The sequence below is a fragment of the Ictalurus furcatus genome, chromosome 24, assembly GCF_023375685.1.
Source record: "Ictalurus furcatus strain D&B chromosome 24, Billie_1.0, whole genome shotgun sequence".
Classification (NCBI taxonomy): Eukaryota; Metazoa; Chordata; class Actinopteri; order Siluriformes; family Ictaluridae; genus Ictalurus; species Ictalurus furcatus.
The window spans coordinates 6,696,311-6,723,674 of record NC_071278.1 but is presented as its reverse complement, the minus strand read 5'-3'; the positions used below and the strand labels follow the sequence as shown (position 1 = coordinate 6,723,674).

Below are 27,364 nucleotides of genomic sequence, written 5' to 3'. Positions count from 1 at the left end.
TTCCTAATATAATCAAAATCAACCTGATTTATCTTTTTAATAGCTCTACTTTGAGTATGAAGGATAGATGCACATTGAAATGCTTTCCATTTTAGTTAAAATATTCTACCCAATAAACTAATATCTCTTAATAACCATGAGCTAAGTTTACTTTAGCATTCATCTACTACTTTCCACACACTCATATTTTCACTTTCAATTGAATCTTTGATATACACGCCAGTATTTAACTGTTTATATATTTAACAGTTATAACAGTATTTAACAGTTAAATTACACACAGTATTTAACTGTGGGTTTTATAGGGATGTTGTAAGCCTCGATTAAGCGACTTGGCATTCGCGCACACTTATTCAAATTTAACTTTAGAATGGAGGCTTTGGAGAACATGTGACTTGTATGTAATATCTTGGGAACTTCCGTTAGCTGCTTCATAAAGATGGTTGTATCATCTGCTAACTGGCTGATGATTACTGGTTGCTTAAGTACCTCTAATGGAGCTATGTTTGAATTTGTCTTACTTAGAATAAGGTCAATAATTAGATTATTGCTGTCCATGTAAACATAGTCAGTGACTACATTTACATGGACAGCAGCAATCTAATTATTGACCTTATTCTAAGTAAGACAATATTTTGATTAAGGTGTTTACATGAGTCGCTTTAAGAATACTCCTTTCATGTTCAAGTTTTACATGTTATAGAACATAGATCGATTAATAGCACACGTCATTACGTCCCCACGCCACGCCGTCCGACATTCCCTCCAGAATTTCATTTTAAATTTACATAAAAAATAGTTTTTATTTTACATTTTTTACGTACGCTTCAAGTGCAGTTCAGTATTTGTCATGCTGTACGTGCAAATAGACGACTGCTTGAAGCCGCGTACTTACCTACTATATAGTAGCCGAGATACATGTATTTCACCTACTATATACATGTATTTCACCTACAATATACATGTATTTCACCTACTACATAGCAGGTAAGTACGTGGTTTGGGACGCAGCCGTGCTCTCTTGTTTGCCGTAAAACGGTTGAGCACTGCCGTGTGTGATTGTGTCCTGTCGCAAAATGCGGTGAAAACTCCCACACGGCGTTAAGTGTGATTAAGGTGTTTACATGACTGTAATACACGTCAATAATGCGACTAAAACAGGAATACTTCACATGTCTTAATTCAATTTGTGTTTACTTCGAGTATGACTTTAATCGGATTAAGGTAATTAAAAATTGCTGTTTACATAGTAGTTTCTTAATCAGAGTATTGTCTTAATTGGGTTAATATTGAATTATTATTGTCCATGTAAACGTACTGAGTGATGGAACAGAGTGTGATCACACTTCTGTTTTTCACAGGTGAGAGAGAAAGTGTGTGTGTGTGAGAGAGAGAGAAATAGATAGATTTAGATACTATATATATATATATATATATATATATATATATATATATATATATATATATATATATATATATATATATATATATATAACTATTTACATCCATTTAGATTGAAAAGGAATCAAACTGGTTAACCATTATTTATTAACTCTTTGGCAACCCGATAACTCTCACATTCTGGAGGCGGCGCGAAGAGCTGACGTCATATGTAAGCGGTGAACTGAAGGTAGCGGCATTGGTTTAAAACGCACTGCGCATGCGCCTCCTTCCTACACTTCTCTGTGTGTGAGAATGGGTCGCGGTGGTAGATAAAGAACCAAAACACACACTCTGACTCTTTAAATCCGGTTCCGTTAAAACCGAGATCACTTCACGAACCCTTTAAACATCCTGAAATCACCAGACCGGAAGTGAGGGACTCTGTGGAAACCGGTAGGTAAGTGAATACAATAATAACAATAATAATCCAAATCAACTCACTTGTGCTGGTTTATTTAGCTCATAGCTCATAGCGCTTAGTGATAATAAACCGTGGTTTATAAATCTATATAAATGATGTATCATGTTCTAACCTCTAGTTTGGGTTAGTGGAGAGTAATAAAAGTGTGAGTGTTGATGGAATTGAATATCCACCACAAGACAGGAACACAATTACACCGCAAGACACAACAACCAGAATAAAATAAAAATAGAACAAGAAACAAAAACCAAGTCCACAAGGAGGAAGAAGAAAGACGAAAAATAAACATGTATACATACAGGCACCAAAGAAACATATTTTACAGTAGCAGATGTTTTGAGAGTTTTTTTTTCCCTCTATATTTCTATTTTGTTTTCTGAGACATTTAAAACTCAAACAGTTTCACCACCTCACAGAGAAAAATATTAAAGCAGGGCTTACATTTTTTCCATTTACAAAAATAAAACAAAATATGATATACATCACGTCTATATTGACATCCTGGAGTATTAAGACACTTCAGGAACACTCTGTCGTCTCCTGCAGAAACCAAACTGAGGCGAGGTTAAAACACAGAACAATAAGCCTAATTGTTAATCAAATAATTTTTTAAATAAAATCCTTCCACAACATACAAATACAAACTTTAGTGCAGCATTTAAAGATCAGATTGAGGTATAAGAGTGGTCAGTGGTTCAGGGTTTGGGTTAGTTATCCTGGTCTGGGGTAGGATCAGGGCACCAAATGTTCTATGTGAAATAGTCCAATTTAATTTTAAAAATGGGTTAAATTTGTATAGACTTTCATCATCCAGTCTTGCTGTGTATAATGCTGGGCCTGAGCCAAAATCTACTGAAGTATTCAGCACACAAGGGATGTTATCCTGGTCTGGAGTCAATGGGCAGTACGGAATTATCCATTGATCTGTGGAATAGTCTGAGTTGATTTAAAATTTATTTGTGAAAAATGTCAGTTGTGGCTCAGGCCCATGATTATGGGTTATCTATCTTTGTACAAATTTAGTAAATCATATAATATAAATCTCATTGTGTAACGGCAAGGCTAGAAACCACCGTTGAATGTGCGTGACCTTCGAGCCCTCAGGCGGCATTGCCTGAGAAATCATCATGCTGCCATGATGAGTATAATCTCATGGGCTCGGGAGTACTTCAGAAAACCGTTGTCACTTAGCGCAGTCCGCCGCTGCATCCAGAAATGAGCAATTCCATGCAAATTTCAACCTTACCTTTAAAAAATAAAGTTTTTAACAAAAGAACAAAACCCTTTTGAAAAATGAAAAACAAACATGGTAGACAGGAAGATTGGAGGCAGCAACTTTTACAAATGTAAGTATAGCTTTTTATTAAATAAAATACACCTGTATCGAGATAATTCAAAGTGAAATGACACAGATTGTTGGTTGGCACAGTATTTATTTTCAGCCGCTTAGTAGTTTGCGATGTAAATTTAAAATATTGAACTGTACACATCAAATGATAATTTGGTGGCTTGTTCACATATATTAGTTAACGCACGTATGTACAGTGTTCACATACATATTAGAAAATAACATTGACGACTTTTTAATTAATTTGGGAACTAATGGGGGAGATATGAGTTGTATTTGTTTCTTACAGGAGTTTAAAGGATCTAGTCATCAGTTATTTCGTTAACAGCTGGATGTATTTTGTCTAATGTCGTCTTACCGATAGATGGCATCTTCGAGCTAACAAAGTACACCTTAAAGCTGTTGCTCTTTCTGAAATCCCCCTTTTTCTTCTCAGGAGAAAGAAGTTTTGCCAAAACCAAAACTAGCCAGACTGAGTACAAAATTAATCCCAGCAAAAATAGTTCTTCACTACTTTTTTTTTTTTTTTTTATGTAAACATTCATAAAATAAATGTGACTGATTAATAGTTTTATTCTCCTTTTTTATTTTTAAATATAATAAAAAATATATATATTTTTAATAAATAAGCATAATAGTAAGTAAACATGACAAGCAGTTGTGTTTGTTCTCTTTATCAACTAATACAATAAACGTGAGAAAATGAACATTACCTTTTTTACAATAACAATATTGTCCACGACAGAGTGCTCTCTGACACATTGTATTTACGTGAGTGTCCAAATTTGCTCACTCATTTTCCCTCAGTTCTTCCCTATGTAGTGGACTCAACTTGTCATTCGCTATATAGGGAATGAGTGTGCGAGTGGGAGCTTCCTTCTCCATACGGGCTTCGGAGCTCTGATACTCTGCGTAACATCACTAAACGTGAGTTCATCTGAGATTTCCCACCTGAGCTGCTCGGTTAACAAGTTAGTGGAGATTCTGGAGTCATGAATCTCTGTATTTTTATTCCAGTGTCCTGATTCTTTACACCTGTTATAATGAAGCCGGAGTCCAGACGGCGCTCTTTAGGAAAATCTCCACAGACTCCTGCTGCTACTGGCTCAAAGGTAAAGTTTGGTCATGTGTTTGATTTCTCTTTTCATTTTTAAACTCTGAGAATGTATTTATAATTAAATAAACATTACAACACTATATACAACAAGCAGAAAACTTTCCAGCAAACACAGTACGTTCTGATGACCTTGCCAGTTAGTCTCTTTTCATCAGCATGATATTACTCTATGACAATGTTACCATGTCTTGGTAAAGTTCCTTTTTTAATATAATCTTGGCTAATGGTCCAGAAACATCGTGGTCATGTCCTCAAAACATTTCACTAACTAGTCCCATTGAGAATGTTGTGAAGACATGGTACGCTGGTATACAGATAATTTTGTCATTTTATCTTTGTTGAGAGATATTCCATTTGGATATAATATGGGAAATTTACTAAATGTATCAAACAATTTATTTAACTAAATTAATTGATATCTGAATTTTATTATCTTTTGATAGTATTTGTCATACATCAATGGCAAATATGTCAGCAAAAGGGCAATTTTCAACAACTACCAAACATTCTGTGTAGTAGATGGTGATTATTCATAATATTATATCTTTGTGAATGAAAGAGATTTATTAATGAAGGAACAAGACTTCTCTTTGATTTTTAAACTGTTGGCAGCGTGCAGAATCGGATTTTTGGAGTACTGCACATGCGCCTAATTTTAACTATTTCTGACTGCCGATTTCCAACGGACAGACGGATTCTGAGGAAAAGGTAAGCACTGTAAATCGATCTTTATTCATACATTTTGTCCATGTAATGTTTGTCACTCAAGGTGTTGAATGTGTTGTATTTTTATGTCTTTTAAAACTTAATTTTGTAATTAAATGCCCTGTTTTATTAATTTGAGACTTAAGTGTTGTGCAGAGGAGCACAAGGTGATACAGGTTTTTTCTAACTCGGTACACACTTATAGCAATATGTAGAATATATCGTAATTAGAATATACTCTATAGTTTTTAAGTTTGCTTTTGTAATATAATCTGTATATTTCCTCCCTTTGGGACTTGGTCCCACCTGTCTCAAGTGAGTAATCTCACAACTCATTCCCTTCATTACACTAGCTAGTGATCTCTATATGATCGCTTCAGTCAGCTAGGTAAGATATTTATGAAGTTTACATTTATTATTAACTAATTAATGAATCTTTTTATTGAATGGTATTATAGTAGTATGTTATATTTTTGTAAGTATGTTTCTTGTGGTAGGATTTTACATAAAATACCCCTTTTTTATTAACTATTACTGTTCATCAGATATAATGATGTATATCTGATATAATTGTAGTAATTAAGCTTCATTATTTTCACCTACTTGAAAGGCCAGATTGTGTCAGAGAGTCTGTTATGTTAAAATGAAAAGATGCATGCCGGTCTTATCAGTTAAATATTTTTGTCTGTTTTAATTGGAAACACTACAATTATTTTTTAGAATGAGCTCTGAAAAGAGACACACAGGAGGTATGTGCATGCTTGGACAACCATGAGGTATTGGCCAGATCTCACCTGGAAATTAATCCACAGGTGTGTGCTTGTAGATTTTTATTTTTATTTATTTAGTTTTTTTTAACAACAGCTTTGAACACGGCTCATCAGAATCAAGGACCGGAACTATCCGTTTTATTTTGTTAAAAACCCTAAACTTCAACTGTGCTCCTAAAATTTTGATTTTGCACTTACAATTTTTTTTAAGGGCCACTTGTGCTCCTAATTACAAAAACTTAAGGGTAGTATCTACCCTAATATGTAGTTAAATTCTGTAAAACTAAAATATACTTTTCATTTTCAGCAGCAGGACCAGAGACAGGCTCCACAGCAGCAACAATGACGAAGATGATGCTGAGACACTTGTACTTTTTAAAGAATAAGGCTTTTTTTTTTTCTTTGGTTACATTATTTTATTAATTTATATAATTAATTAATCATTTATGAATTATAGTATTTATGTATAAGTTTTTCGTTCTGCATATGAATTTTTTGGTAAGACTATAAAATAGTTATTTAGCTTAATGGTTATGTATTTGCTTAGTATGTTGGGGGGATGACAATGCTGATGAATAAATGCTACAAATGTGTTGCTGATTGTCGCTTGATGTTACTTCAGGCACAGTTGTCTTATGTGTACATTTTGAGATGATGGATCAAATAGAAATTCCACAACAAATACCATTTATAATTACATACATTGATTTAATTGCTTCCATCAAACCCAATACAATTTCCATTAAAAACATTTTAATTTGAAGGCAGGGAATGAAAGTCAGTCCTATAAGGGTTTCAAAATAAATAAATTAGTTTACTGTCCATATTTCATGATTGAGAAGCAGAGATGGATGCAATGTCCAGCAAACAATTCCAATATGAAAGGCAGAATCAAGGCAGGCAGAAAGGGTCAGGCAATCAGCAAACAGGATGTCAGAGGAGAACCGCAGTACAAAAACCAGGATGCGTCTGAGATGGTGCCAGTGGGGTCGTCTTCCTTCATGACCGCTCGATCACTTTTTGTATACTTCTGTTTCATTTCTGCACCTTTCTTACTTTCTTCCTCTTTTTATTTTCACCATGGCTATTATTAGCTACGACAGAAGTACTCTTTTATTTCTATTGGTGTACAAAACACTTACAAGTCGTCACTTTTACTACCCGATCCCATCCTGGCCACACTGCAGTCCCCTGCTAGCCAACGTCCAATCTCTGGAGAACATGCTGGGGGCAAACTCAGACCTAGGATCAAGTTCCAGCTCTTGACCATCAAAGAATGATAGAGTATTAATCACAAATACATTACAGCACAGTGAAATTCTTTTCTTCGCATACCCCAGCATGTCAGGAAGCTGGGGTCAGAGCACGGGGTCAGCCATGATACAGCGCCCCTGGAGCAGAGAGGGTTAAGGGCCTTGCTCAAGTGCCCAACAGTGGCAGCTTGGCAGTGCAGGGGCTTGAACCCCCAATCTGCCGATCAGTAACCCAGAGCCTTAACCGCCAAGCCACCACTGAAATATTGCCCTTTCTACCTTCCATGGGAATTTACCTCTGTCATAGTCAGCGCCGTTTATATTCTACCTCAGGCGAACACTGCTTTATGTGAGCTTTATGATGCTCTCGCCATTCAACAGACAAATCCCCGGGACACTGCACTTATTATAGCGGGGGACTTGAACAGAGCCAACCTCAAACGTGCAGTGTCAAACCTCCACCAGCACATCATCTGCCCCACCAGGGGCGAGAGAACACGACCATTGCTACACCCCATTTAAGGACAGTTACAAGGCATAGGCTTATCCACCGTTTGGAAAATATCACCACGCTGCCATCTTCCTCATGCCTAAATAGAAACAAAGGGTTAAACAGGAAGAGCTGATTCAGAGGGAGGTTGGACGCTGGATGGACCAATCAGTAGTGGCTCTGCAGGATGCACTAGATGACTATATTCTGCAGCACTTGTTAATAGCCAATAACTTAAACCATGATCTAGTTTTCTTAATACATGGTCCTACATTATCATGTTTTCCTGCAGGTGATTCAGTGGCTGTATTATGAGTGAGACATTGTTTCCTGCAAACAAGTCATTCCTTGACATATTCATCAAAGCACTGAATATGTTAATTTTGGAGTCCAAAGCCTCTGTCGTGCTCATAATATTCACTAGTATAATCCAATAGTGCATGTTAAATTCAGGCCGGAATTTTCTTGATTGCCAGATGGTCTTCCACAGATGTCTTGGCCAAGGGTTTTCATCTTGGTAATGACGAGGATGTTGCAGCAATGAGTCTGGCAATGCTGCTGTACTGATATCTGTAATATACAAAGAACAAAGTAAAAGAACCAGCAGAGGAGCAGCATTTGCATCTTAAATTTGATGTGTAAAATCTTTGAGATAGTATAGTTTTTTTTTTTTTTCTCATGTCCTAATCTGTAGTTCTATGACACCTGGGGACCAACTAGGTGGGGATAAACTACTGAAAGGGAAAACCTATGAGGGAGTCTTCACCAAAGGATTGGCCCCCAAGGCCTATTGCATTTATTAAGTTTGTCCCTGGGCTCCTTACTGGTTCGTGTGTCCTACAATGTCCCTGTGGGTGGTAGAATCACTTTGCAATGAGAGACATGAATCCAAGTTTTCTTTCCTTGGCACAATGCTGCAGCATCTGTTACTAACAACATCTGGTATGGTCCCTGCCACTTAGGTTCTAAGGGTTTACTCTTAAAGGACCTTATCATTACCCACTGTCCTGGAATGTTAGCATGTCCCCCTTCAGGTGGAGGTTGCAAACAAGCAATTACCCGGACTTCTGGACTGCCTGAGTGAGATTTTTACTGTAAGCTATCAAGGCATCTGAAGTAATGTGTATGTTGTGTACGTTCATGTGGACTGAGTCCAACTGACTGATTTGAGGATGCTCTAATGCTACATAATACTGCTGACAGAGCTTCAACCCATGGACCCATGGACCTTCCTGATGCATTTTACCCTTGTCTTAATTGTCTTGTTTGCCCGCTCTACCTGACCTGAGGCTTGTGGCCTATACAGACAGTGAAGTTTCCACTTGATCCATCCTAACTACTTCCTTTACAACTTCCCCTGTAAATCGTGTACCCTGATCTGAGTCAATTGAATTGGGCAAACCCCATCTAGCAATGAGGTCATTGATCAGACATTTAGCTTTATGTGTGGTAGTGGCTCACCCTGTGGGATAGGCTTCTATCCATCTTGAGAATTTGTCCAGAACTACCAAGACATCAGTCTTTCCTTTATGTGGAGGCATTGATGTAGTCTAGGGCTGGGGCTGGGGTGTGTGCTGCTACTGTTGATGTTGCTGGAATATCATTATTCTGTTGACATGCAACACATCGTTTGGCTGTTTCTGCCACTATTGCTCTGAATGCAGGGTTCCACCACTGATGTGAGAAATAATTAGTCATTGCTGCTGGGTTAATGTGGCCTAAATTATGAAGCTGCTGGGCCAGTTATGGTAGTAGTGACTCAGGTGCAACATACTTTCCCCCTTTGGCCCAGCAGCCAGATGAGTCAGCAACTGCTCCTTTATCTAACCATGTCTAAGCCTCATAAAGGGGAACATCTTTGTGGAGATCAATAAGAAAGTCTGGAGAGTGGTGTATAAACAGGCTTGCTTTGCAGCTGCATCTGCAAGAGCATTACCTTAAGCTTCTGTAGTGTTATGAGTAAGATATGCTTTGACTTTTCTCACTGCTTACTGTTTGGGAAGAGTTATAACAAACGTTAGGTCTCTGAATGATTCTGCATGTTTAATGGGGGACCCAGAAGATTTGAGGACTCTGCCATATAACACGAAAGTCATGAACAATCACAAATGCATATCTAAAGCCTGTATAGATGTTAGCCATTGATCCAGAAGCCAATGTGCACACTCTAATTAATGCTATCAGTTCTGCTGCTTGTACAGACAAGTGAGCCAGCAGGTGACTAGAAGCTACTACATCAGACAAAGAAGCCACCACATATCCTACTAGTCTGTTACCTTCAATAACTTGAGCCGAACCATCAACAAACAGTTCAAAATCAACATTATTCAATGGAGATTCTGCAATTGCACTTGGAGATGAATCCATAAGCGTAACACAGTCATGAGTCATTTCATCTCCATCCTCTAAAGAAACCTCATTCATTGCAGACATCATACAAGAGGATGGGTTAGTGACTGGAGCATGTTGCAAAACAACATCCGGGGATGTGAGTGTAGTTAAGCAATTTCCCAAACGTAATCTACTTAACAATCCATTCATATATAACACAAACATACCAGTTCAAGATATAGCCTATATGTACAATGAAATGCAGCAAAATTCAAGATATATCTTGATATATGAAATACAATTTCATCTCCTGATGAGGAAAATCCATTTCCCAAATACTATTTAGGATACATTGTGCTGAAGCTTTCTAATTGGGCTTAAACCTCCACTACCAAATGAGTAGGAAGAGGAAACCTAATCCCATCATACTAGTGTATTTACATGGATTTGAAGTCATTCAAGAGCTAAGAATTAATTAATATTTGCAAAAATTGTAGTTAAAATTTGGAACAAGAAAAATAAGATGGTTGACAATGATCTTGCAGGGGGACAAACACTACATGAGGATAACTGCAACATATACATGACGTTCCAGTTTTTGATTCCAGCATTGCAAGATATTAATCAAATTTTGTAATAATTCATATACAAATATATGCTCAATGATGCACATGCATATAGTATTTTTTAATTGGCTGTATATACCTCATAATGTGGTGTAAATACACTACACAAATATTTATACACAAAGTTGCACACATTACAATGCTATTTTTTCTAATCAGATATGTGTAATCCTTTTTGTACCTATAATTTCTTGAAAAGTACACAAGTCCTCATTTTCCAACATTATGTGGCAAGATACAATTAAAGCATATAACATACTGCATACTTTAAAAAATCCGTAATTAAACAATGCTTCAATAATGTGGATGTTAGATTCTGGTCTATGGAATTTCCATGACGAATCTTATGAATGACAGAAAACAATTATATAGTTTAACAAACCCTGTGAATATTTTTAATAAGCATGCATGAATTTTAGTAAATACAGACAGTGAATAGCTGAAAAATGACATTCAATATGTAAGTAACACATAAAACAGCCAGACATACCTATGTATCGCTAATCAAATAAAACAATTTATTAATCAAACAAATCCCAATGGAATTCTCAGTATATACAAGCTCATTAGAATTGTACTGTTTAAAACCTATAAGTAAGAGACTATTATGTGACTACACACATATAAAATTGATAATTTATATGAAATTCTGACCATGACTGACACAAGTATTTAAATTACCACCATGTAAATTAATCAGCATACCTTTCATTTTTACTCATTAGAAGGGAAAAAATTGGGGCCATCTTCAAAAATATTGACGAGGTCCTGAGATGGAGCATCAAGGATGCTGCCACGCGAGGGAGAGGAATGAGATTCCAAAATTGAATCTGAACTGGACTCAGACCCAATTCTTATAGGATGCACTGGAGATCCCACGTAGCTCTGCTGTGAACAGACAGTGGATATATCTGAATATATGGCATTTCATTTCATTGGTATATACATGTACTATATGATGCAGTCTGAACCAACAATTTCGGAATCAGTAAACTACAGACATTAGCTATACATTCCTGAACACAAGAAAGTGAACCACAATTTACTCATAATTTTAAACCTCCAAATCAATCATCAATATTCACAATAGGTTTGGAGTATGTATGCACTTTCAGTTATATGCACAGTGGAAAGGTTTTTGCTTTTCAAATGGATATAAAAACTAATGAATCAGTCAACAATGTTACATAATGGCACATTTGTATGAATGAGAAAAGAACAAGAATCACAGAAGTTGTAGATTTAAATTCTAGACTTATTCATAAACACTCACATTATGTTTCTTGCCACCTTTCCTGGCTGGGGCATTTTTTAGGTAGCTGCTGATGGCCTCTCTGCAACTGGCAACAGTATATTCACGTCCATGGGCTCGTACAGCAATATCTGTAACATAAATATCAACAATAACATTCAGCCTTGGAATGCAATAACAGAGAAAATGTCCAATTTCTGAAGGCAAAACTTTCTTTTCAGGAGTTTGCAAAAGGAGTCTATATATAGACTATATATAGTATATACTGTCATATATACATTTTTTATCGTTCATACTCACACTGTTCAAGGCGATACACTTCATCATGATCAGTCAAAGCCAGCTCCCCACCTTTTGACCCTTTCAACGAAAACATACACCACAGGCTGTTCTCCCCGACTCTTTGGAGAATGGAGCGAACTGTCTCTCATTCCAACTAAAATCGATTGCACATATTTGACAGAGTTTCGACTGTAGATTTAGTTGTAGCATTTTCACATGCACGTGAAAAGTGTTAGTTAGATTTGCGCTGAATCTGTTGGGGAAACGTAGAAAAAATTACTGATGCTCTAGATCTAGTTCATGCAGAGAAAAGGGACAAATAATTCTACGATTTCTGTCATGCATCATTTATAGATTACCTTTCATTATGGGGAGGGGATTATGCCTAATGGCCAAAAGCCAAGAAATATATTGATGAAATAATCATGCAAAATGTTATTACACAAACTGAAAATGACATGCAAATAACCTTGATATATTATATTATCTTTCAGTACAAATTGGAACCTTTCTACAGCCGAGTTACCAATGAATTTCGAAGATAATATTGCTTATTTCACACATCGCAGAGAATCAATAAAATCCAACGTGGTTTAGGGATGATATCTGCGTATGCGTGTGCTTAGCTTCGTATGTTTGGCTTCGTATGTTCAGTTTCGTATGCAAGAGATTTCATATTCCCGTAAATTGGAGAATACGCTATCAAAAAATTAAATAAAAATAAATCTTAGTTATTACAATTTTATCTACAAAATTCACAGCATTTATGAAAATTCTGCACTTTCAGCTAGCCCTCAGCCCAGTAGCCTGGTTTCCTTGCTCAGTGGAGCGGGCCCAGGAGCCGTACAGATCTAGCCGCTTTGATTGGCCGAAATTAGCCAATATATATGTGAAGAACTAAAAATGAACAATCACATCTAGATATATTTCTTTAAAATTACACAGCAGTAACTTCATTAATCAGTTTTTTTCACATAATTTCAAAGTAATATAGCATTTCAAGAATGTTAACATTGTTCCAGCTTCTTTTCTACGTATATTCGAAGTTGATGATTTTTTTTTCGTCGTGATCAAGCCTCTTTTTGACTAACTGTAGCTTTCATTTCAACGGCGGGGGTTTGCTTGACTTCATCGAAAGCGCGTTTGTGTTTGCTGGGTAGTTCACTGTGAGTCACCATGTTCCATTAGCTTTCTTGATGGGCCATATTGGAGAGTTACATGGGCTACTAGTTTTAACTATAACTCCCTGTGCCAACAATTTTTCTATGACAGGCTTGACTCTGCACAGCCTCTTTGCTTAATGGATATTGTTTGGTACCAAGCAGTGGGGATCCTGTTAGCTTAACAGGTTTTACTGATGTCAGGAGCCCACAATTATCCTTATCTGTATCCCAAATAGAATGGTCCTGTAAATGTGCAAAGCCAGGGGTCAATACACTGTCTCTAGAAATCTGTGCTGTGGCTATTTTGATTGTGGCAGACTCTGAGGACATGTCTAACATTAGATGTACTTGCCTTTGCAGATTTATTCCCAATATAGCGCTGGTGTTCAAAGGAGCACACAACAGGTGTGTAGTGTGTAGGAGGTGTAGTTAATACTTTTGGGGCAAACTGAATTTCAATGGAGGAAGTCTAATACAAAACTGAATATTTCCCACTATGCCAGTGAAAAAAAGCTTGATTTTCTGGTAGGGAATACTTATGCTTTTGGCTAATGCAGTCAGAATCACCATAATTTCTGCACCTGTGTCTAACAAAAAAAATCAACCTCCTTTTGCTGTACCTTTCACAAAAATTCTTTGATCATTATGGTATATTACAGGGGAACGAAAGGCACTCAAAGCTTCAACAATTAGTTTTTTGTCTGCTCTTTCGATTCCTGTTGTGATCTTAAGTGTGCCTGCGCAACCTGCCCTAGGGTTTCAGTAGAAAGATTAGGGGCAACTCCAGGGTTGTAAGAAGGCTGGGCAGGGGAAGAATTATGCTGTGCATTTTTCCTGATATCTTGTTGCTTCTTTCTACACTCTTTCACCCAGTGCCCTGATTTTCCACAGTAGTTTCATTTTCCCTGTCTACTAGGAAATCTGTTTTCTTTGACTATTTTTTGAATTACTCATTGATTCTGCTGCAACTTTCTTTTTTGCCCTGACATCAGAGTCTCTTTCCTAAGTAGATAACCTGCTCAAGTTGTTTTCAGGGTTTCATTAGACTGTGTATTCTAAAGAAAGACCACCAAACCAGATGCAGACCAGTGGTCCCTTATAATCTACCACCATCTCAGGATTATTGGCTATTCCACTGTATGCTACAACTGACTGACAGACTCTTTCTGTGTATTCACTTAAGGTTATTTCCTCATTTGCACACAACTGGGGAGTTTAGACCAGTCAACCTTTGGTTTAATAATCTTCTTTAGTACTCTTAGAACTCCCTCTTGCAAATCATCTTTGCTGGCATGCATGACCGCAGGAGTATCAACAGCAGTTTCAAAACTATTAAACTCTGATTCGGTCAAAATCTTTGACATAACTTGGGTGATTTCAATTGGAGACTGGTCATAGAGGCGCATTTTCTTAGCTAAAGCTCTCCTAAACTCTTCTAGAAAAGTTTGCACATGCTGATGGCAAATTCTGAGCTAGTCTCTCTACTGCCTCAGAGGGAGCATTTTCAGTCTCCTCTGGTCTGGTCTGGTCTTCTGGTGTAAACACCTTGAGCATTTTCTCCTTGCTCCACACACTTCAACAGCACTAACTGTTTTATCAATTAGTCAAACAGTGTCATTGATTGACACATCACATCTCTCAGTTCCAAACTGTAGATCCTGTAGTTCAGGATAAATCTTATCTGGCTGCACAGTTTGTCTCTCAATAACTTTATTTGATTTGTTATGGCCCAGCTTCTTTGTTAAAGAAGATACTTTAGCTCGCAATTCTTTATTTTGCTCTTCTAGTTTGGCAATATGCTGAGTTAGCTTTAGCTAAGCTGACTTCTCTGTGGTAACAGGCAACACCTTTTGTGGTTTTCTTCCTAATACATGCACCCAACACCTTCTTGCCTTCTTCCAGTGACCATGTTTTCTCTGGATGAATACTATATTTTTTATTTAGATTCTGTCTGACTGACTCCGTTACTATTGAGTCCATGTTTTCTCCTAACAAGACTTTGAACTCATTTTCTGACCATAGAGGTAGCTAGTCCATTAAGTATAGCATTCCTTTTAAACACTTTTGCAGTGTTTCTCTGAAAAAAGTGGACACACTAACACCTCCCTGACAAAGCAGAGGATAACTAATTTGTTAACACAAATGACTATTCTTAACCTTCCCTGACTGATCAGAGGATAAACCAAAAAAGTCCCTTATAAAACAAAGGATAAACAGTTTGTTAACCAACGCTGCAGCTGACTTCTCTGGCTTTGCAGAGGACAACCACATGTACTGGTCTGTAGTGGTTCTTTGGATAGGATCCATGTAGATTTTCCAGAGTCTAAACACCTTCAGTGCTTCAACTTGAAAAAACATTGACACCCAGAGCAAGGTCATCTTTGTATGGCTAGTATCTGAATTTCTAAATATATAAAGTTCTACATGAACTATTTCGGTGAGATTAGTGATGAGAAATCATGTGTAAGTTAGGTCAACTGTCTTGTTCATCTTGGCTCTTAAGAATTATCAGTCACAGTGGTTTTGGTATTAGTAAAATTGGGCTGCAATCAATAGAATTACATTACAAATCTAAAATTACAAAACTGTTACAGCTATTAAAGGTGTGATTGGGTGGTCAAGTCGTATTACAGTATTGTAGGAGATGTTTCCAAAAACAAATCCATAAAAACATGGGGATAAAATCTAAAATTATTTAAGCCTCTTGAATAATTTTATTGTGTTTTCCAGATGTATCATTGCTCAGACTGTGGAGAGAGTTTTACTAAAAGTCATCATCTCAAAGATCACAAGCAGATCCACACAGGAGAGAAGCCATATTACTGTGGACAGTGTGGGAAGAGTTTCACTCGTCAGAGTAATCTCCAAATACATGAGCGCATTCACACAGGAGAGAAGCCGTATTACTGTGGGCAGTGTGGGAAGAGTTTTACTTATCAGAGTAATCTCCAACAGCACAAACGCATTCACACAGGAGAGAAGCCTTATCACTGTGGACAGTGTGGGAAGAGTTTTACTTGTCAGAGTCATCTCCAAATACACGAGCGCATTCACACAGGAGAAAAGCCGTATCACTGCTCACAGTGTGGGAAGAGTTTTACTTGTCAGACTAATCTGCAAATACATGAGCCCATTCACACAGGACAGAAGCCGTATTACTGTGGACAGTGTGGGAAGAGTTTCACTTATCAGAGTAATCTCCAACAGCACGAGCTCATTCACACAGGACAGAAACCGTATCACTGTGGACAGTGTGGGAAGAGTTTTACTCAACAGAGTCATCTCCAACGACACCAGCGCATTCACACAGGAGAGAAGCCGTATCACTGCTCGCAGTGTGGGAAATATTTTACTCGTCAGAGTTCTCTCCAAAGACACCAGCGCATTCATACAGGAGAGAAGCCGTATCATTGTGGACAGTGTGGGAAGAGTTTTACTTGTCAGAGTGCTCTCCAACGACACCAGCGCATTCACACAGGACAGAAGCCGTATCACTGTGAACAGTGTAGTAAGAGTTTTACTTGTCAGAGTCATCTCCAAATACACCAGCGCATTCACACAGGAGAGAAGCCGTATCATTGCAGACAGTGTGGGAAGAATTTTACTGGTCAGAGTGCTCTCCAAATACATGAGCGGATCCACACAGGACAGAAACCATATCACTGTGGCCAGTGTGGGAAGAATTTTGCTCGTCAGAGTACTCTCCAACAGCATGAGCGCATTCACACAGGGCAGAAGCCATATCACTGTGGACAATGTGGGAAGAGTTTTACCCAACTGTGTACTCTCCAACAACATGAGCGAATCCACACAGGAGAAAAACCATATGAATGCTCCCAGTGTGGGAAGAGTTTTATTCGTCAGAGTCATCTCCAACAGCATGAGCGCATTCACACAGGAGAGAAGCCGTATCACTGTGGACAGTGTGGAAAGAGTTTTACTCGACAGAGTGCTCTCCAACGACACCACCGCATTCACCAACGTTTTCGTGACCAGAGGGCCCTCCACAGCCACCAGCAGAGTCAGGACAGAAGTCTTACCTCTGCAGACAATGTGGGTGGAGCTATACTTGTTCAAGTTTGTTAAGGACACACAAGTCCTCGAACATAAAGCCATCAGATCTTGACTGTGATCTGTGAATTTGTCCAATTAAGATACATGTTTTTAATTTTCATTTTTTAAAGGGAGGTAAGGAGACATTCAGGCAAAAAAACTGTATTATATATACTGGACACCTTTCCTAGCCAACAGAATATAGTTGTGTTTACAGGCAATTTGAAGAGATAATTCTTGTCCAAGTTGCTCCGTTTTTGCAGCGTCTATTTAACTATAGCTAACTATACTTTATGGCCAAAAGTATGGGGATGCCTGACCCCCCACCCATATATGCCTTTTGAACATCCTCTGATGGAACGGAATCCAATCCATGGTCCCTTAAGCCCAATATTCCTGGTGTACTTTTCAGATTTACTGCAACTCTGACCAGGATAAAACAGTTGCACAGTAAGATCAATGAATGGTGGATATACAGTGAATGGAGCTGTGAGAGATCACACTACCACTTGAGAGAGTGCATTGCATTATATTATTACTTTAGTAAATCACATGTTTAATAATGCATGCTTAATAAGTTTATACTTTCCTTATTACTCAATAAAAACTCTCCATAATGCAAATCATAAATGGGGTTTCTCATAGTTTTACAAATGTGAAATATTACATTTATAAATCTTCAGATGCTTTGCTTTCACACACAGATAGACTCATGCATATTAATCATCATTCATGTTTCTTCAACTTGAATAAAGTTTACCTGTGGGATATTTTATGAGTTTATTAATCAAATTACATTACTACCAGTTTATTCATCAATAGATTTTGAATGATGATATTATGGGCCAGGCAAAAGTCCACCAATAGGATTCTAGTATAATGGGCTAAATATTTCAGATATCACAGAATAAATCAGATGTGCTGCCTCACAGCATTGCCATATTCTTAGGTTTAATCCAGACCAAAAGAACTTAATAGTATTTAAAGATGGAGACAGAGATAAGCAACAGCAAAACACTGATGCTGTGTTGCCATGTTAGACATTCAGCAAAGATGATCAGGAGACTGGATTGATCTTCACATAATGTCTTTATTGTTCACTTTGAGTGTCTTTAGATCACCAACAGAAATATAAAAATGTCTACAGCAGTCTATTCTACAGAGTGGAAAGGTCTTGCTTATGTAGAGAGGACAGAAAAGAAAAGGGAGGGGAAATAGATAAGAAGGAAGTCTGGGGATGGGAATGTTATCATCTCTGACTTTGATGTGTTTGGTCACAAAGATCCACTGTACCAAAAAACATACTCAGAGTCATATACAGAGACAGCTCTAGATATAAACCAGAGAGAGAAATAGTTTGTATATATTGTAACATTATTTTTGACAGGTCTAGGTCAAAGGTCAAAAAGATACATATTCTTACTCTCTATATCTAGGTCAAAGGTCATGATCATAAAATATATTTATAGTTATGTTAAATCGGGGTCACATACATTCCTGACACAAACGTTACCATACATGGTGTGGCCATGTGTATTCCAGACACCCACACATGTTGCACACATGTGCTTTCTTTTCACATAGAATATGAAACACTCTGAGGTAGGTCATAAAAATATATATAGTTATGTTAAATCTGGATCACATACATTCCTGACACAAACGTTACCATACATGGTACGGCCATGTATATTCCACACACACACACACACGTTGCACACATGCTCTTTCAAACACTCCGAGGTAGGTCATAAAAATATATATAGTTATGTTAAATCTGGATCACATACATTCCTGACACAAACGTTACCATACATGGTACGGCCATATGTATTCTAGACACCCACACACGTTGCACACATGTTCTTTCTAACACTCTGAGGTAGGTCATAAAAATATATATAGTTATGTTAAATCGGGTTCCCATCCATTCCTGACACAAATGTTACCATACATGGTACGGCCATGTGTATTCCAGACACCCACACACGTTGCACACATGTTCTTTCTAACACTCTAAGGTAGGTCATAAAATATATATATAGCTCTGTTAAATCCAGATCACATCCATTCCTGACACAAATGTTACCATACATGGTATGGCCATGTGTATTACACATCCAAACACACACACACACATCCAAACAAAAATAAGACACACACACAAACACACTTTCTTTTCACATTATTTAAAAGGAATTTAAGTGTTATGCACTAAATTACCATAATTATGAACACAAGTTGTTACGTTGACAATCATTTTTAAAATTACATTGCTCCATTTAGATTGTCTGCAGTAGAATGCTTTTAAAGTCTTTTAAACCAGGAAAAATGACTGCCTTTAAGTTGTATAACAATAGTAAGTAAAATAGAGTGTGATTTACATTACAAATCTCATACATAACATCTCTGCAGGATTTATAGACGTTAAAGCACTGAATGAAATGAGCAATATAGACAAAAAAGAAACACTCTGTGTCTACTACTTTTATCTCTCTCATAGAACTATCCACAGTCCAAAGGCTGTGGAGCTAGAAGGCTACATGTGCGAATGACAAAAGATTTAAAAAATACAATAAAAAATGTATCAATACATGAAATCAGATTACACAATGTAGTTGAGGTTTATATGAATAAGCAGAAATGTAATCATGCTTATCTTTCCTATAGCACAAATGAAAAGCCCTCTCTAGATGAGCAGATTTGTCAAATGAAACTTTTTTCGTTCTTATCCATTGCTACCGTAAACTAAAGAGTAGATGTTCAAATTACACTGCTAAATATGACTAGCATTAGCTACGTGTAGTAGTGCAAAATAGTCCATCAAATGTATTAGCGGGTGTAGCTTATACACGAGTCCACCATTGGTCATATCACAACTGAGAATATGCCCCAAATTCATTGCTTTAGTAGAATTTAATTGTAAGTGAAACGATACTCACATTGTAATGTCCTTAGTATTTGTTCAGTCTACAGGTCCTCTAACACTCTGTTAAATGAATAAATGTAAATGTACTACAACGTCAATTTTGTTTTAAATCAATTAATGCAGAAATTACACACAATATTAAGTTGATGTAATTATCAACATTGTTATGTCAACACAACTCATCAAAATAATGTGTACAACTTTAAATATTTAATTAATTCAATAAATTAGAATTTTTATCTTGCAACCACACATTTTAGATTTAGATTGTGGGGGTTTGTTTTGTACCCTGTCCAGGGTGTACCCCGCCTTGTGCCCGATGCTCCCTGGGATAGGCTCCAGGTTCCCCGTGACCCTGAAAAGGAGTAAGCGGTAGAAGATGGCTGGATGGATGGATGGATGGATGGGTTTGTTTTGTGTAACTCCGCTGTTAGAAAATACATGATGGTTGAATGTGAACATAAATGAGCAGAATGTAAGTTTGTGAAATAAATGAAACTTTATTGATTACATTTTTGAGAAAATTGCATGACTTTGAATAAAAATTTACTGAAATAAATACTCTAAAACATTGATATACCCGAAGAAATGTTAAAAAAAAAAGAAAAGAAAAGAAAGTTTTTACATACCTTCTAAATAGGTCCCTTTAGGAGGTAAACGTTTTAAAGATGGTGTTTTATAAGAAACGCGCGTATTACAAGCCTTCTAAACGTAACCCTTTAGGATGTAAAATGTTTAAAGTCTTGCTTAAAAGAATCGAGAGTTTTGTTTAAACTAGAAGACAAGTTTTTTGGGCAATGTCTTGTAGGCCTATACACACCGTCCTATACGTGTTTTCCCGTAGTTCTGTAGATAGTGTACATTTTACATTTATGAGCTGTGGTGACAGTGTCTGAAGTGTGTGTGTGTATGTGGGTGTGTGGGTGTGCGTGCGTGTGTGTGGGTGTGTTAGAGAGAGAGAGAGAGAGAGAGAGAGAGTCATGTGTTTCCTGGGGGTTTGCTGACCTGAATGCTTACAGTGTGTTTATGTTAATGAATTAAGGGACGAGTCGTGTGTTTCAGGGATTTACGACCCCTACCAATGTGTACATTTGTGGTTTAAGTCAATCTTTGTTTCTGAATTTACTTCTGTGGTAATTATCAGTTTATGTAACTAATCTATCAGAAAATACTAGACCTGGTGACTGAATGTGGTAGATCTATTAGAATTTTGGACATGTTATGCATGTGTAGCTCCCTATGTGTATGATTTATGTGTAATGCTTCTGTCAAGAAATGAACAGACTGAGGTTTGTGAAATAATTGAACTATTTATTGGCTACATTGTTGAGAAAAACACTTTGATGTGTAAAACATTTCTACAGTCCTTCAAGGCTGTACGATGTCGTTGTTCTCTTTTACTGAAATAAAGGCCAAAACCATCGGTGTTATTCGTTGTGGAGACTGAAGTGACAATATGTCTGAAGAAAATGAAAATATGTATTACATAGCATACCTTCTAAACAGATGGTGTTTTGAAAGAATCGTGCGTTTTGTTTAAACTATAAACAAGATTTCGGAAAATGGTTCGCCAACGAGGATACTTACACAGAACTGTCGCTAAATACATACGCTTTTGTCTATGCTTTGACATCCCATGTCCCCGCTGGCTGATAATCGAGTCGTGTACATTTATGACCTCTAGTGACCATGTGTGTGTGTGTGTGCGTGTGTGTGAGAGTGAGTGTGAGAGAGAGAGAGAGAGAGAGAGAGAGAGAGAGAGAGAGAGAGAGAGGTGTTCTTTTGGGGGTTTTGCTGACCAGAATTCTTACAAATGTGTTTATGTTAACGAATTAAGGGGAGTCATGTGTCTCAGTGTTTAAATAATGGTTAAGACTTTGTAGTTAAAACACAGAAGAAACTCTGCAACTATCTGTTACAAGAAATCCTAATACCCTTAGAAGATTGCTGTGTATTCACAAACAAGTGGACCTGTTGAAATGAGAGAGGACCTGACTTTTGCTCCAAGAAAAAAAAAAAAAGAAAAACAAACAAACAAAAAAAAATCCAAGATGTCAGTTTGACAATTTATTCATGAAGGTAATGTAAAGACGTTGTTGTTTAACCCTGAGCAGGGCGTCAACAACTCCAAAGATCGTGTCTTAAGTCCGAGGGTTTAGTTAGGAGGTAGAAAAACATTTAAAGATGGTGTTTTAAAAGAAATGAGTGTTTCATCCATAATGGTAAAAAAGAAAAATGGCTGTACTCTAATATGAAATAAATCGGTGGAGACACACTGAGTACATTTCTGTTCCACAGTCTATAAGGATCCCCACCCTTCGTGTAGTGTGAAAAATATATACACCCTCCGTGACTACGTTACTTAAGGTTTAAACATTTTTATTTTGTGATGGCAGCAAGACAAAACGGTTGTGCATTTGGTATCTGGTGATTTTAGAATTAGGCCCCAACTGTCAAATATGTTTTGTGTATGGCTTCATCAGGCAAAGATCACGATGGTATGGAAGGAGTATACAAGAGTAATTGGGGTGATCTAATGCTTAGGAGTTGTACAGTACTTCAACTCGGGAACGTCCCACCATGGCCCTCAGAGAGGCATTATCTAAAGTACATGCATATATAATATAGATCAGATCACCAGTCTGTCTTTACCCACTCCTGATCTGCAGTCAAAATTATTACTGTTTATTTCTTTGTAGGGGTTTATGACAGGGAGCAGTCATATTCACTACAAGCCAAAGTTATAGAAGCAGTCGAGTTATTTTAAAAGGTTCGGGGGGAAAATAACAGTTCAGGCATATTTCCAACAGAACAGAATATTAGACATTTAGTGTAAACTAGTGTAAAAAAAATTCTCTGAAATATTTCAGTGAAAATATTGGTCCATATTTAATGCATTATATTAGAAATCATAGTATATGTCTATGATAGTATACGTATATGATAGTAAATGATACGTCTAGACAATCTGATAACAAACTACACACAACATTTAGGAAGAGGAAGAGAAAATGTAGATTTACTGTTCATTGGAACTTTATTGTTTATTTAGATCAGTCTTGATTCATTTTCATGTTCAATTTTTATATATATATATATATATATATATATATATACATTTTATTACTTTTTATGATGTACCTTACATGTGGGCAGATGCTGTAAACTATGGATCTGATCCAATTTTATTTGGGAACAAAGAGCAAGCTGAATTTTCTCAACATAAATGTTGTGTGTAGTTTGTTATCAGATTGTCTAGACGTACATCACACATCTGATGAACGAGATTTCCTCTCCCGTGCTGTAATGATGGCTGGAAACTAGGACTTAATGGCATATACTGTAGAAAGGTCATAGAGAAATCTCATTGGGAATTAAGTCACCTTTCACGTTGCCTTTTATTCTGATCACAACCAGACAGTTATATTGTTTCTGAGTTTAATAATAAGTTTAATGTTTATACTTTTTTTGATGCTGAAGAAGCAAAAATCTAAGGAACCCTTAACCTTCAGACTAATGATTTGCAATGTCTGAAAACGATGCTTGAAAAGAAACATGTATAATGAACTTGAAAAGGTAGAGAGGGGTTCTATGAATTAGTTGATGGGTATCTCTCTCTCTCTTTATATCGCTATTACAGTAGTGCTTAAACAGATACATAACAGACAAATATACATAGACAGTTTTATTTTGTACACGCATACCTACTTAATCTTCACCTATCATCGTTCCCTGTTAACGAAATCTGTCACCACCTAATAAAACAGTTTAATTCACTAACCAAAGTAAGTATACAAACTGAAGCTATGATAACATGAACAAAAACAATGAACCTTTCTTAAAGAAATTCCTAAATCCTCTGACCAGGTATATGGCTGTGCCATCTGTCTATTAAATAAATGCCAGTCCTTCATGCTGAAAAAGAAGGATCAAAATATTATACCAGTAGTTTGGCACTGTGACTCAAAAAGTTGTTTTATATCTGACATCTGAAAGCTAACTACTGTCCCAACTGTCGTACAATACTGAACATGCTCTTACACTTAAGAGGGCTGAATGGCAGACCTTGTTAAATAATATTTTATGTTTCTTCCTCATAATGTGTTATATTTTATAAATATATTCTTATATATCTTATATTACTTTTTGCCTTTTCTTATACGTTGACATGGGAGAAGAGGGGATCAGTGCTGGTGCGAAGGTGATCCTGCACAAGGACATGTCTTTGTAACTGTAAGTGACGAGTCAACTTAATCCTTCACATGGTTTTCATAAGGTGTCATACGTTTCTGCTACTCTATGGATCATGCTGAAGTTTGAATAAAATGGTTTGACTTAATATCTGCAGCAGTAGTGTACAAGTCATTTCTTCCTAATTTGTTTATTAACTTTTATTGTATGCCTAAATGCAATAAAAGTTATTTGCCAGATTCAGATGCTCCTAAACAAATTGTTATAAAGTATCAGTTGGTAACTGATCAACAAAGATTGTACTATCATTTCTAATATAATGCATTAAATATGGACCAATATTTTCACTGAAATATTTCAGAGAATTTTTTTTACACTAGTTTACACTAAATGTCTAATATTCTGTTCTGTTGGAAATATGCCTGAACTGTTATTTTTCCCCCGAACCTTTTAAAATAACTCGACTATAACTTTGGCTTGTAGTGTATATGACTGCTCCATGTCATAAACCCCTACAAAGAAATAAACAGTAATAATTTTGACTGCAGATCAGGAGTGGGTAAAGACAGACTGGTGATCTGATCTATATTATATATGCATGTACTTTAGATAATGCCTCTCTGAGGGCCATGGTGGGATGTTCCCGAGTTGAAGTACTGTACAACTCCTAAGCATTAGATCACCCCAATTACTCTTGTATACTCCTTCCATACCATCGTGATCTTTGCCTGATGAAGCCATACACAAAACATATTTGACAGTTGGGGCCTAATTCTAAAATCACCAGATACCAATGCACAACCGTTTTGTCTTGCTGCCATCACAAAATAAAAATGTTTAAACCTTAAGTAACGTAGTCACGGAGGGTGTATATATTTTTCACACTACACGAAGGGTGGGGATCCTTATAGACTGTGGAACAGAAATGTACTCAGTGTGTCTCCACCGATTTATTTCATATTAGAGTACAGCCATTTTTCTTTTTTACCATTATGGATGAAACACTCATTTCTTTTAAAACACCATCTTTAAATGCTTTTCTACCTCCTAACTAAACCCTCGGACTTAAGACACGATCTTTGGAGTTGTTGACGCCCTGCTCAGGGTTAAACAACAACATCTTTACATTACCTTCATGAATAAATTGTCAAACTAACATCTTGGGATTCTTTTTGTTTGTTTGTTTTTCTGTTTTTTTGCTTGGAGCAAAAGTCAGGTCCTCTCTCATTTCAACAGGTCCACTTGTTTGTGAATACACAGCAATCTTCTAAGGGTATTAGGATTTCTTGTCACAGATAGTTGCAGAGTTTCATCTGTGTTTTAACTACAAAGTCTTAACCATTATTTAAACACTGAGACACACGACTCCCCTTAATTCGTTAACATAAACACATTTGTAAGAATTCTGGTCAGCAAAACCCCCAAAAGAACACCTCTCTCTCTCTCTCTCTCTCTCTCTCTCTCACTCACACACACACACACACACACACATGGTCACCAGAGGTCATAAATGTACACGAGTCAATTATCAGCCAGCGGGGACATGGGATGTCAAAGCATAGACAAAAGCGTATGTATTTAGCGACAGTTCTGTGTAAGTATCCTCGTTGGCGAACCATTTTCCGAAATCTTGTTTTTGGTTTAAACAACATGCACGATTCTTTCAAAACACCATCTGTTTAGAAGGTATGCTATGTAATACATATTTTCATTTTCTTCAGACATATTGTCACTTCAGTCTCCACAACGAATAACACCGATGGTTTTGGCCTTTATTTCAGTAAAAGAGAACAACGACATCGTACAGCCTTGAAGGACTGTAGAAATGTTTTACACATCAAAGTGTTTTTCTCAACAACGTAGCCAATAAATAGTTCAATTATTTCACAAACCTCAGTCTGTTCATTTCTTGACAGAAGCATTACACATAAATCATACACATAGGTAGCTACACATGCATTACATGTCCAAAATTCTAATAGATCTACCACATTCAGTCACCAGGTCTAGTATTTTCTGATAGATTAGTTACACAAACTGATAATTACCACAGAAGTAAATTCAGAAACAAAGATTGACTTAAACCACAAATGTACACATTGGTAGGGGTCGTAAAACCCTGAAACACACGGCTCGTCCCTTAATTCATTAACATAAACACATTGTAAGCATTCAGGTCAGCAAACCCCCAGGAAACACATGACTCTCTCTCTCTCTCTCTCTCTCTCTCTCTCTCTCTCTCTCTAACACACCCACACACACGCACGCACACCCACACACCCACATACACACACACACTTCAGACACTGTCACCAGAGCTCATAAATGTAAAATGTACACTATCTACAGAACTACGGGAAAACACATGTGTAGGACGGTGTGTATAGGCCTACAAGACATTGCCCAAAAAACTTGTCTTCTAGTTTAAACAAAACTCTCGATTCTTTTAAGCAAGACTTTAAACATTTTACATCCTAAAGGGTTATGTTTAGAAGGCTTGTAATATGCGCATTTCTTATAAAACACCGTCTTTAAAACGTTTACCTCCTAAAGGGACCTATTTAGAAGGTATGTAAAAACTTTTTTTTTCTTTTCTTTTCTTTTTTTAACATTTCTTCGGGTATATCAATGTTTTAGAGTATTTATTTCAGTAAATTTTTATTCAAAGTCATGCAATTTTCTCAAAAATGTAATCAATAAAGTTTCATTTATTTCACAAACTTACATTCTGCTCATTTATGTTCACATTCAACCATCATATATTTTCTAACAGCGGAGTTACACAAAACAAACTCATCCATCCATCCATCCATCCAGCCATCTTCTACTGCTTACTCCTTTTCAGGGTCACGGGGAACCTGGAGCCTATCCCAGGGAGCATCGGGCACAAGGCGGGGTACACCCTGGACAGGGTACAAAACAAACCCCCACAATCTAAATCTAAAATGTGTGGTTGCAAGATAAAAATTCTAATTTATTGAATTAATTAA

The 27,364-nt window shown here is 36.9% G+C and overlaps 1 protein-coding gene across 10 annotated transcripts; it reads left to right on the top strand.

Annotated features, from left to right (window-relative positions):
- Positions 1-1,655: 1,655 nt before the first annotated feature.
- Positions 1,656-18,370, top strand: LOC128600660 (zinc finger protein 431-like). Of its 10 annotated transcripts, XR_008384588.1 has the most exons (6): positions 1,656-1,840; positions 4,063-4,139; positions 4,230-4,324; positions 4,942-5,037; positions 5,755-5,846; positions 6,112-6,397. XR_008384588.1 is itself a non-coding variant. In XM_053613300.1 (4 exons), exons 3-4 carry the CDS (start codon positions 4,256-4,258, stop codon positions 17,285-17,287), a joined length of 1,425 nt encoding a protein of 474 aa, XP_053469275.1. In that variant the 5' UTR covers positions 1,656-1,836; positions 4,063-4,139; positions 4,230-4,255; the 3' UTR covers positions 17,288-18,370. The 10 variants fall into 10 exon arrangements, 4 of the variants coding, with proteins under 4 accessions (XP_053469275.1, XP_053469277.1, XP_053469274.1 ...); XR_008384586.1 differs by having other exon boundaries at positions 4,942-5,846; XR_008384587.1 differs by having other exon boundaries at positions 4,230-5,037.
- Positions 18,371-27,364: the final 8,994 nt, after the last annotated feature.

Excerpts from the sequence above, each read along its gene's own strand:
- LOC128600660 (XM_053613300.1), top strand. The coding sequence starts at position 4,256 with ATGAAGCCGGAGTCCAGACGGCGCTCTTTAGGAAAATCTCCACAGACT. Across the intron at positions 4,325-15,931 it reads CTGCTGCTACTGGCTCAAAG|ATGTATCATTGCTCAGACTG; the intron begins GTAAAGTTTGGT and ends TGTGTTTTCCAG.